This window comes from Scleropages formosus, chromosome 5 (genome assembly GCF_900964775.1).
Source record: "Scleropages formosus chromosome 5, fSclFor1.1, whole genome shotgun sequence".
NCBI classification, from domain to species: domain Eukaryota; kingdom Metazoa; phylum Chordata; class Actinopteri; order Osteoglossiformes; family Osteoglossidae; genus Scleropages; species Scleropages formosus.
Window position 1 is genome coordinate 19,187,999 of NC_041810.1, and position 12,214 is coordinate 19,200,212.

Sequence of the window (12,214 nt, forward strand, 5' to 3'; positions counted from 1 at the left end):
TTTGCAATGCATATGAAAGATAGGGGCACTTACTTCTATTTATTTAGCTGATGGTTTCCCAAAGAGACTCATAATGTCGCTTGTGTACAATGATTCACCAATTTACACACCTGGGTACTTTTACTGTATCAGTTGAAGAGAAGTGTCTTGATCGTGGGAGGTGGGATTCGAAACTGGGTCTTGTTGGCAGTTCCAACCGCTGCGCCACCCATTTTGATGGTAGGGACCCTCTACAGAATTTTAACTGTAATAATTAATAAGATAATTATATACCAAATATAGTATATATCTAAAGAATCACGGTAATTTTACTTTATCAAGTCTGAGTGTGTGTGAACTGGCTTTGAGGAAGGTGATCACTAAATGTCACATTTAAGAAAATTAAAGCCATGCTGCAAAACAGAGGCTGCAAGTGAGGCCACGGAGCTCCTCAATGCATCTGATGGCGTGGGTACACTTTTCCCACAATTCACTGCATCTCCCAGTGTCTCTCGCGCAGTGAAATGCAGCCTCAGTTTTTCACACTGGACTGAACACCACATGTCTGGGCCAGTTGCGGCAGACCGGATGAATGAAAATTTGGACCGATTAATGACAAATAGTATTAATAATCCTAGACCAGATAAATGAAAAAAACAATTATCAGGAGACCAAATAACTGAGGATGAATTTAGCTGGAAAACATAGCACAGGTCACCCACTACCACCAGCCTGCTGGTGGACCATAGTCAGATCTCGCACATATCCTGGGCAGACCGTGGGCACACTGCTTCCACCGCGGTGCTGACGTGTTGTCTGCCACAGTGGGGAGATACCAATTTTAGCATGCATGGAAAGGCAAGCCATTTGGTGAATGTGTCTCAGTGTGTGTGGGAGTGCGGCGGAGGAGAGCGGTGAAGGAGAAAGATGTGGTGGAGAGAGACAGAATGGAGAGAAGTTCCTCTGTGTAGAGAGATGTATGGAACATGGGAATTATAAATGAGAGATGGAGAAAAGGTGTGGTGAACATGTGAAGGTGAAAGAAGTAGTAGGTACATATTTTTATTTTAAACTGTTAGGCTCATAGTTTAAAATCATGTCCTGCTGTCCAGCCTAGTCACTGTTATAGAAGAGAATATTAAAATTCCCATAGAATTTCAGTTCTTAAAATTAAAAATGATAGAATTCCTTTAAAAATAAATCAGTAGATATATCAATAACATGACTAATAAACACATTTTCACAATGTATGTAAGGGTAGTGTGCCAGTTTAGTGAGGGAGGGACCAGTGTGTCATTGTGTCTCCCCATTCTGAACAAAGTCCCCCTCACATACACACAAAATCATTCACTCCCCTCCCCAGCAGCTCTCCAGCCCTCTTCTGCATCACCACGCTTTTGCCTTCACCTTTTGTGCGTCACGCATGAGTCATATGTGGCATATTAACTTCAGATTTTCTGTAGTTCCAGTCCCCCTCTCTGTGAAAAAATTGATCAGATTTGAGCCCTGGCATACACTGGTACCTGGCACTCAGTCATATCCGTCACACTGGGATCTGACCAGTGCTGAGCCGTCACTGTTCATGCGCCCTGATGCTTTGTGGATGTCACCGAGACCTGTCCTATGATACATACATGATGCAATTCATTGATACGCACTGTCTGTAAGATCATTCATGAAGCCGCCATTCCTCTTCCTCCTGCCTGGTCCTCAAACTTCAACACAGATCCAGCTCTTGCATCATCAGCTGTAACACCCCTTGCTGGCAGGGATGTAAATACACACAGCGTCAACAAGGATGAGACGGATCGGAGGATCTGCGTGTTAAGAGGTATTACAAAGTGCATCTAAATGAAACAATTTACAATACGATTGCAATATTTTTTCCTTGTGTTGACGAAACATGGGAGGTATGTAGTGGGGCCTCAGACAACAGCAGGCAAAGCAGCAACAAAGATTTGCCTAGACTGCCAGGTAGAATACCATACAGTCAGTACACTGCCCCTGAAGCATTGACCGAGGGGTATTTGGAAAGACCTCAGTAGAGTGGCGGTCTTGTTCTTCCCCTTAACTTGAAATTGTTTGATTTGCTTGATCTCTTGAATTTTTTACTGCATCATTTCTTAGTATGATGGTCCTTGCATTGTCCATTATCCTCTTCCTACCTTAAATCTTGTTAACAGGAGGATAGATAGGTGGAGGAGGGAGGAGTTCTCGCAGTTGTGTGCTGGACAGCAGGTGTGGTTGATCTCTCTCAACCTCCTGTTTGATGGTAGTGAACACAGCATCATAAGGTTTGCATGGAGTGTGACAATTAATCCTAGAGAGCATCCACCCTGTCCCCAGTAAAGAGACATTTTGCGGGACTGATGGTCTTTCTTCTGTTTGCTAACTTCACTGGAATTTGACCCTTGAGCCATTTTCTTGTATTTGTGTTATTTCTTGAATTTGTCTTTGTGGAAGATCTGTGAAGGCACCATCCACCATCTGAGTCCAGCCTTTTCCTTGCATCACAGGGTAACCATTTACCATTCACGTCTATAACTACAATGGAGAAAATGTCTGTCTCCCCATCAGTTCCGTATCAAACCTGGCTGTCCATGACTTCCCCTACCCTTCTTGGGGATAGAAACGTGAACTCCTCTGAAAAAGGAAGCTGGCTGGCTGTGGCTTTGAATGTGCAAATCACGGTACTGTACTCGGTGCTATGCAGGCCGGTCTTCTTCACTGTGGGATGCCTGCTCATAGTCTCCAAATAGCTGATCCCAAAACTACGGAGCTCATTCTTACTTTAGGCTGATCAGATGAATGAGATGAGTTTTCTCACAGAACCCGCAAGGCGTGCGCATTTGTGCAACCCCTTCTTAGGGTTTCTGTCCCCGTTTATTCACGACCAGTGCTACTCGACTGGGAATGACGTTGACGCTTGTGCAGAAGGAAATTATTCCATAACCAGCGCGTCATAAAACGCCCACATGTGCCTCCTAACAGCCTATAAACGGTGAATCAGTTCCGAAATTTAAGTGAATTTGTGCTGGAAAGAAAACGGAAAAAAAGCAGTTGTATGGCCTCTGGGTGGGTGTTTGGTTCAGGTGTGGATTTAAAGTGCGGAAAATAGAGGAAGAGTTCTAGCGGTTGCTCTTTGAGCTCATTCTTTAGTGTTTGATAAACAACCTTTTATTCCTTACTGAGCTAACACTTAGTTCCTCTTTCTCCGCTGCCAGTGATGCAGACTAACACTCCAGGCCAGGAAAACACACACACACACACTCACACACACACACACACACACACGCACGCACATGCAGTGAAGACAGCTGTCTGTGTGGTCTTTGTTCCAGAAAGGCCAATGTGCAAAACAGCTTTTCTTGTAGTGTCATGTGGTCATTGTGCATTCAGTATGAGACACCAGGTCTCATTTGGGTGGCGTCTTCCTTGGCGACAACCATACATGCTTGCGTGCGCTTACATTTGAACACGATCTATGCATTCTCAGCCCTAAGCGAGTGTGTCTTTTATTAACATTTTGCTTCCTCGCCTCAGCCGGAATTAGTTTCCATGGCGATGTACCGGGAGGCTTTTGGCTGCTGTGTATCTGAGGGTGTTCCTCTCTGCGTGTGTGTGCTTCTAAACAGGCCATCTATAAATGAGATGAAGAGTCGTGATGCTGTGCCAAACATCCCATGATGCTGATATCCAGATTACCAGCAGCGGTTGGTGGTCTCAGTGTGAGATAAAGTGCACGGCAGTGATTGGAGATGTGCTGGTGAACACGATGGGGGGTCCTCTGTACAGCTGTGTCTTCTGCAGTAGTACCCTGCTAGTGTATTCATATACAGAAATGCAGTGGAAATGCAGCTTCTCCTTCTCCCTCTCTCCTCAGGCCCGACACCCAGCCAAAGGTCCCGGCGGCGGCCCCTCCCCCACCACCCCCCCCAGAGCCCGCTGCCCCCCCAGAACCAGAGGAGGAGATTCTGGGCTCTGATGATGAAGAGCAGGAGGATCCTGCTGACTACTGCAAAGGTCTGGGCAAAGTGCTGGGACACAGCACAAGGAGTGTACAGTAAACGGTAGAACCAGCATCCCCCTCACAGCACCCCCCCATCCCACCCCTTGCCATCTGCCTGCTTTCTCTCTCCAAGAGCAGTGTACCGAACAGCAGGATGTGTGAGTGATGTGTTACTGCAAGGATTTCTGTTGCCTGTCGGACTTCATGGGGGGGGGGGGTGATCTGGCCATGAGGTTGACCACTCATTCCAGTGTGTCATTTTTTAAAATCATTTTGACGTTGTGGTTATGTTATTATAAGTAAGGGTCTGTTGGGGTGCTAACAAAACTTAGCATATTAGGGAATAAATAGGACAATAAAATGGACATCTGTGTGTCCAGTGTCCCTTCAACTGCACTGCGTAGTGTTTCTGATGTTTCCTTATCAAATCTGCAATTTTAATAACATTTTTATGGTATTAAAAGGTTTTTGCAAGTAAATCGCTTTAAAAATGTGAGCAGTGATTTTTTTTTTTTTTTTTTTTTTTTTTTTTTAATTGTGTTGCGCTTTGAAATTTTTTAATTCTGAAAAACAAATAATATTGTGATTCACTGGACTTTCCGGTCATTCCGATGTGTGGCCACACATAGGTAAATTGTACCCTTCTGTGGAGCCTGCCTTCCCCCTGCTCACTGTGGATAGACTGAACTGTTGTTTCTGTAAGAAATAAACGGTTTTCATTTCAACTTGGGATGATGTCAAAACGAAAAATTCTAGACTGTTATGGGTTTGGAACCAAAAGCTGTATTGTATTTCTTCTCACAGGGGGTTACCACCCGGTTAAGATCGGGGACCTGTTCAACGGGCGCTACCATGTGATCCGCAAGCTGGGCTGGGGCCACTTCTCTACCGTGTGGCTCTGCTGGGACATCCAGTAAGTGCTACGCCAGCTGTACACACAACATGCCTCATCCCTTCGCGTTATTCCTTTTGGTATGAAATAGATATGAGCCAAATTTCTCCATAATCCAATGATTTTTAATGGTCACTCAAGTATGACACTTCTACGCGCTAAGGATGCGTCATGTTGTCGTTCACACTGGTAACTTACTCGGCATGAAACGTGATGTTTGTTAAAAGTGTTCTGTTTAAAGGAATTTTAGAGATATTCTTATTTTTGAACATGCGTGTGTCTGAATAAAAATTTTAAAAACTTTTCTCCATATCCTTTACTGGAACCCTAGTAGTGGCACTAACCACAGCGCCCCCTGCTGTCCCTCATATGAGCACAGGGCTGGGATATGTCAACTGAGGCACATGCTGCTAATGAGGACCCAAACACATAATTTAAGTGCGCAGTTACAAGTGACAGATGCGCAAAGTAATAACTTTTTCTGCTGCGCTGTTTTGCTAGTTTCTTCGTAGACGTTCCTTTTTCAATGTGGCTTGAGTTTTGAAGTTCAATTATTGTGACTCCCCGTTCTATCACAGTTCCATCAAAATGCTAGAAGCCTCTAGGGGAGAAATCCAAAGACAAATAAAATGTGCACTGATCCATTTATGAGAGTCGAAGCAGATTAGTTTTTACTCTTTTCAAGCTGAAATTAGTATAAGGTTTTTAAAATGGGGACATACATGAGTATCCAAATATCTTGAATGGCTGGACCTCAGAGCACTCTTTTTCAGAATGGAGCTTAGCTGAGATGTGACCAAGATTCGCAGAATGAGTGTGTGTCTGTGTGTGTACATCCATTTTTGAAAATTCAGCCAGAATTTTAATAAAAGTGAACTCCCCAACAGAATATAAAAAGCAAACCTGTGTGTGTGTTCTTGTTAACAGTATAATACAAGTGTGTGTGTGTGTGTGTGTGTTTGCTCAGGGGGAGGCGTTTTGTGGCCTTGAAGGTGGTGAAGAGCGCTCAGCACTACACAGAGACGGCGCTGGACGAGATCAAGCTCTTGCGATGTGTCAGTGTTTACTTGTGTCTGTGTGTCAGTGCTCTTCTCCTCTCCATGTGTCGGAGCTTACCTTTGTCTGTTCTTCTTCACTGTTTACCTGTGTCTGTTCTCCATCTATTCTTCATGTGTTAGTGCATGCCTGTGTCTGTTCTTCTCCAGGTGTCAGTGCTTACCTGTGTCTGTTCTCCATATGTCAGTGCTTGCCTGTGTCTATTCTCCATATGTCAGTGCTTGCCTGTGTCTGTTCTCCATGCCAGTGCTTACTTTTGTCTGTTCTTCATGTGTCAGTGTGTGCCTGTGTTTGTTCTTCTCCAGGTGTCAGCGTTTACCTGTGTCTGTTCTCCATATGTCAGTGCTTATATCTGTTCTCCATGTGTCAGTGCTTACCCATGTCTGTTCTTCTTCACTGTTTACCTGTGTCTGTTCTCCATCTATTCTTCATGTGTCGGTGCATGCCTGTGTCTGTTCTTCTCCAGGTGTCAGTGCTTACCTGTGTCTGTTCTCCATATGTCAGTGCTTACCTGTGTCTGTTCTTCATGTGTCAGTGCTTATATCTGTTCTCCATGTGTCAGTGCTTACCCATGTCTGTTCTTCTTCACTGTTTACCTGTGTCTGTTCTCCATCTGTTCTCCATATGTCAGTGCTTACCATATCTGTTCTCCATGTGTCAGTGCTTACCCATGTCTGTTCTTCTTCACTGTTTACCTGTGTCTGTTTTCCATCTGTTCTCCATGTGTCAGTGCATACCTTTGTCTGTTTTTACCCATTTCTGTTCTTCTCCATGTGTCTGTTCCTCTCCATGATTCCAGGTATACCCATTTGTCTCCTTTCCTGTGTCTCTACTTATAGGCCTGTCTGTTTCCTTTCTTGACAGTCTGTTTGTTATTGCTTTTGTCTTCATCATCACACATTATTTTATGTTGTGTCAGGTACGGGAGAGTGACCCTAGTGACCGCAACAAGGACATGGTGGTCCAACTAATAGACGATTTCAAGATCTCAGGAGTTAATGGGACCCGTATCCTCCTTCCAGAAATACGAATCTGTCAGTGTTTGTGTATATGTTCTGTGTATTTCTGTGTTTGTCAGTGTTCCTGGTCAGTTGTTCTTAAAAGAGTGATTTTGTGCCTATGACCCTTGACTTCTTCTTTAAGATGTGTGCATGGTGTTTGAGGTTCTGGGCCACCACCTGCTCAAGTGGATTATCAAGTCCAACTACCAGGGCCTGCCGCTGCCGTGTGTGAAAAGTATTATCCGACAGGTAGGTGAACATGTTCGCAAACATTGCATTAGGATTATTTCCTCACGTGGACAGTCCTTTGTGTACAAACACCACACTAAGAGTATTATTTCTCAGATAAATTGTTTACAAACTCGGTGTTAAGAGATAGGCATTATGTAACAGGTACAACAACCTAGGGTACAAATATTGTGTTAAGATTATTTAAAGTTGCAATTCATTTATTGTAACTGTAAGAATTGTAATTGTTAATTAATGTTAATTTACTTTACTTTCTTGAAAATTAAAATATAGCACATTTTCCCTTGCACAACAAATATTCATATTGCGAGAATTTGTACATATGAGCATGTTATTTACATAATGAAACACATTGTACTAATGCGAAATGCCTCACTAGGACAAATTTCTATGAAAAATATACACAAACAAGTTTAAAGAGGCTGAAATTCAAAAGCAGAAAAAAACCTGCCAATTTAAAACTTGAAGTGAAAAAATACCTAAGATTCTCATGAAGGGCATTATCATAAAGACATAAGGGTTACAACTGTAAAGCACAGAAATTTACGACAAATGTCTGAGTAAAAAATAAAATTAAGACAACAGAATAAACCAACAAGATGATAAGGGAGACGAATAGTAAAAGACATGAAAAGGAAAGTTGATGGGGAAAAAAAAGGTGTTTCGTACAAATGGTTTTGAACATGCTGGTCTGTAACCTGGATTTAAAGGTGTCCAGAACAGTTCTGATATTGTGGACTTGGTTTTGAATGAGACTTTCTCGATGTTTAAAAGATACGGCAGGAATTTTGAAGTCTGGTGGAAAAAAAATGGGTGAATGTTCTCATTAAGAGTATTCACTTTATGATCAGAATTCACGTTATGACCGGCTGTACTACAAAAGCAGGATTGCCACAAATAGCACAAGACATGCTTTATACCTACCCTCTCCAGGTCCTGCAGGGCCTGGACTACCTACACAGCAAGTGTAAGATCATCCACACAGACATCAAGCCGGAGAACATCCTTATGTGCGTGGATGATGCCTTTGTTCGGAGGATGGCTGTGGAAGCCACGGAGTGGCAAAGGGCTGGGGCACCTCCCCCATCTGGGTCTGCAGGTACCGCATATATCATACCCCAAATTCCAGCCCCAGTGCTCCACATATATCCTGAATGCCAGCCTCAGTGTTCCACAGGTACCCCATACGTCAGCCTCAATACTCCACATATGCAGTGAATACCAGCCTCAATACTCTACTGGTACCACATACGATATCAGCCATAATATTCCAAAGTCCCCCTACACACCACTTGTAGTATCCCACAGGTACCCTGTATAGATACCCCTATAATCCACAGATTGTATACCAGCCTCAATACTCCCAGGTACCTGTATGCCAGGCCCCACAGATTTACATTTTTCTTCATTTAGCTGATGCTTTTCCCCAAAGTGACTTACAATGTTAAACTTTTTACAATTATTTACCTATTTATACAGCTGGTTAATTTTACTGCAGTAAATTTTTGTAAACATCTTGCTTAAGGGTACTGCAACTGGGATTTGAACCTGTCACCTTTGGGTCTAAAGGCAGCAGTTCTAGCCACTGTGTTACCAGCTGCAGCAGATAACCATGCATATCATCACAAATACTCTACAGTTAGGGGGGTGCGGTGGCGCAGTGGCGCAGTGGGTTGGACTGGGTACTGCTCCCCAGTGGGTCTGGGGTTCGAGTCCCACTTGGGGTGCCTTGCGATGGACTGGCATCCCGTTCTGGGTGTGTCCCTTACGCCCTGCGTTGTCGGGTAGGCTCCCGTTCTCCATGACCCCAGCGGTTCAGAAAGTGTGTGTGTGTGTGTATGTACTCCACAGTTAAATATACCATCCTCAGGTACCTTGTGTACCACCCTTCAGCACTCTGCAAATGTTTTAAATATTTTATAAATGAAGCACCAGGTTTCATCTGTACTTTCTTCAGCCTTCTTGAATGTATCATCATAGATCTGGATTTAAAGGTCACAATAAAGTTCTGAAATGACAAGGTGTGTATTGAATACCGATATAGTAAAATACATCCAAGTAATTCACCAATAAGTAGCAGTAGCATTGTGGTGGCAGCAGAGTAATCCTTTTCTCTTTGTCCCCAACAGTGAGCACAGCTCCTCAGCTGAAGCCGGTGAGTAATGGAGATACCGTGGCAAAAGTTCCCGTGTCACAGATACTCAAGGTAGTGTGCAGACACTCCAACGCTCTGTTTCCCTGACAGAGTACTTGCACACAGAACCACATTGGAATACCACACCTGTTGAGATAAAGATGCCAAACTGTCCATTACTGCTTACTTAGAGAAGACCCAGAGATGGTGAAATTTAAAACCAATGGCGGAAGCTGTTCTCGCTGCTGGTGAATTTCTCCCTGTGGTCCACTGTCCAGGTTGGGAAAATCTCCAAGAACAAAAAGAAGAAGCTGAAGAAGAAACAGAGGCGGCAGGCGGAGCTGCTAGAGCGGCGTCTGCTGGAGATCGAAGCCCTGGAACGTGAAGCTGAGCGCCTGAGGGGGGGCCCATGCATCGCTACCGCTGACAGTGATGAGGAGGATGAGGACCAGGATGCTGAGGATGAAGAGGCAGAGGAGGAAGGAGAGGAACCAATACGGAGGCATACACCACTCACCAACCACACCTGTGAGTTCAGCAATGTCCTGCATTTCCACTCGCTGCCATTAAGTGGCAGCAAAATGCACTTATAAGGAAAAGAAACACAACGGAGGTGGACTGCCTTCATTCAATTGAAAGATAATAAAAATCTTAAAATTAAGAGGCTAACAAAGTATTTTTATTATACATACATACATCCAGGATGTTTACAGAACCTCACCTGTGAATAAATCAGAGATGTATGTTTTATTATTTTGTTTACAAAATAATATTAAATATTATTTTATTTATGTTTTTAGAAATAACATGGCCCAAAGCTGCCAAACACTGGACATGCTTAGGTGAGGTCAAAAGTATTAAGTGAAAGGTTTTACGAATGCTGCATTTTTTAATTCTTAGTAATAATTTTTAGCTGTTTTTTGTTTTAATGTGTTTATTATTTTACTGTTAAAATAATAAAATTGTTACATTTTGATGTACTGGCATTGTTTCTGGGGTTTCAGGGTACAACAGACCACCATCTTTCTGCACTGAGCAAGTGGTTATTGATAATGGATGGAAGTGTATCGGAGAGTTATTTATTTATCTAGGTTTTTTAAATTTATATTTAGCTTTATCTGAGGGTTTAACAGAATCTGCCTTGTTGTTCTCAGAGATTTACCTCGCTTTGGAGAAAAGTGTCTGCTAAATCAATAAATGTAAATGTTAGATGAACATACTATTTAGCTTTTGCTGGCTGAGACTTTGTGGTAAAACAGAATTTGGAGTTACGAACGAAATGAGTTATGAACAAGTAGGCATCCCAATACTGTTTCTAAGTTTGATACCCAGCATATAAGGCCAGTGAAAGGTTCACCTTTATTTTAGCCAATTTTCATTGCATTTTTCAGTGCTGCTTTTTGACACCTTGTCTCTGTGTCTCTGCTTCCAGGTGCGGCTACAGAGCACCAACAGCAAGAGGAGGACCCCCCCAGCCCATCGGAGCTGGGGGATGAAGACACAGCAGATGGGGAGAACCTTTCTGTGCCTACCAGTGGAGCTGGAGCAGAGGAAGAAGCAACAGGCGATGAAGAGTTAGGTGAAGACAAACAGGAGGAAGACACAAAGAAGAGTCCAGAAGCCGCTGAGCTGTTTCTGGAGAAAGAAAACCCAAAAAAGGAGGATATAAAGGAAGAGGAGGAGGAGGAGGAGGAGGAGGAGGAGGATATAGAAAAAAACCACAGGGAGGAAGAAGAGGACAATGATGACGATGATGACGATGATGATGACGAGGAAGATGGTGAGGAAGGTGGGGAAGACTCCTTGAACCCAAAAGCAAATGGGCACATAGTGATGGGAGCAGAGGACCTGCAGGTGAGCGGAGATGCAGTCTGCCCCCTGGTGGAGTCAGAGCTCAGCATCACTGACCGAGACGCCTCCGTCAGTTCCTCTTATGAGCTCTTGAACGGCGATGTCCCAGGAATGACCAACGGAGCGCGGCACAGAGGAACTGCCCCTCGATACCCCGAGCTGCCCCTGGACCCTCTGCCAAGTGGGCAACCCCCTCAGCAGAGCCCTCCCGCAGACCGCAGCCGCACTGTGTCCTCATCCAGCACTGGAGATGCCCCCAAAGGTCAGTACATTCCGTAGACACACCCACCAAAATCAGCTCACCTCTCAGGCACACTCCCAAAGGTTGGTCCCTTTGATTCACACACCTAACGTATAATGTGTATTCTGAAAACTCCAGATATGGGCCAGCAGGTGACTCTATGGTCATGTAGAAGTTCCAAAATATTCTGTTGCTGAGCAAGAATAGATTAGAGGCCACTTGGGGACATGTTCTTCACGGACTAGGGGCACCTGAGGGAATGTATTGTCTTGAGCGTGGTCAGGCTAAGGATTGGGTTCCTTTTATATGACCGCAATAAGGTTCTTGAAAGGGTCTCGCAGTCAGGCAGAATTCATGGGTAAGTCAGAATGATGTAGGTCCCTACATCATTTTGTAGGGAGTGCTTGATCATGTCGTATCGCAGGAATTTACAGCTATTTGCAAACTTCAGGTCTCTTGTTCTAAAAACATCCATTGTTATTGGGAAGAATGTTCATCAAGTCCTTAAGAGTGATCTTTGATCGCATTCATAAGCTCATACATCCCAGTAAGAATCCCCTGCTGTACAAACAGGTAAAATATTGCATTTTATCTTGTCTAACACTGTCAGTTACCTGGAGCTAAATGCGTGAGCTAAATAAAATCAATAATAACGATGATGTACACCCAGGTCACATACAAACACAGTATGTCACGCAAGTCCTGAATCGTTCACCCGTTTCCGTGCTTTCTCATCAATGAAATGACAATGCTTTTGCTCTGTCGTAATCACTGAGGTGTTCAAACCCGGGTCCCGTCACCT

General features: G+C 43.8%; 1 protein-coding gene across 4 annotated transcripts in view; it reads left to right on the forward strand.

Moving 5' to 3' along the window:
* The window catches only part of LOC108935899 (SRSF protein kinase 2-like), a 29,122-nt gene that overhangs the window by 11,518 nt on the left and 5,390 nt on the right, over nucleotides 1-12,214 (forward strand). For 2 of the 4 annotated variants that reach the window (XM_029252013.1, XM_029252015.1), the window contains 9 exons: nucleotides 3,863-4,002; nucleotides 4,793-4,901; nucleotides 5,848-5,935; nucleotides 6,856-6,943; nucleotides 7,080-7,186; nucleotides 8,120-8,285; nucleotides 9,316-9,392; nucleotides 9,599-9,848; nucleotides 10,753-11,433. In XM_029252013.1, the coding sequence (XP_029107846.1) occupies nucleotides 3,863-4,002; nucleotides 4,793-4,901; nucleotides 5,848-5,935; nucleotides 6,856-6,943; nucleotides 7,080-7,186; nucleotides 8,120-8,285; nucleotides 9,316-9,392; nucleotides 9,599-9,848; nucleotides 10,753-11,433 (1,706 nt within the window). The remainder of the gene's footprint in view (nucleotides 1-3,862; nucleotides 4,003-4,792; nucleotides 4,902-5,847; nucleotides 5,936-6,855; nucleotides 6,944-7,079; nucleotides 7,187-8,119; nucleotides 8,286-9,315; nucleotides 9,393-9,598; nucleotides 9,849-10,752; nucleotides 11,434-12,214) is intronic. The other 2 variants (XM_029252014.1, XM_029252016.1) reach the window with 1 other exon arrangement.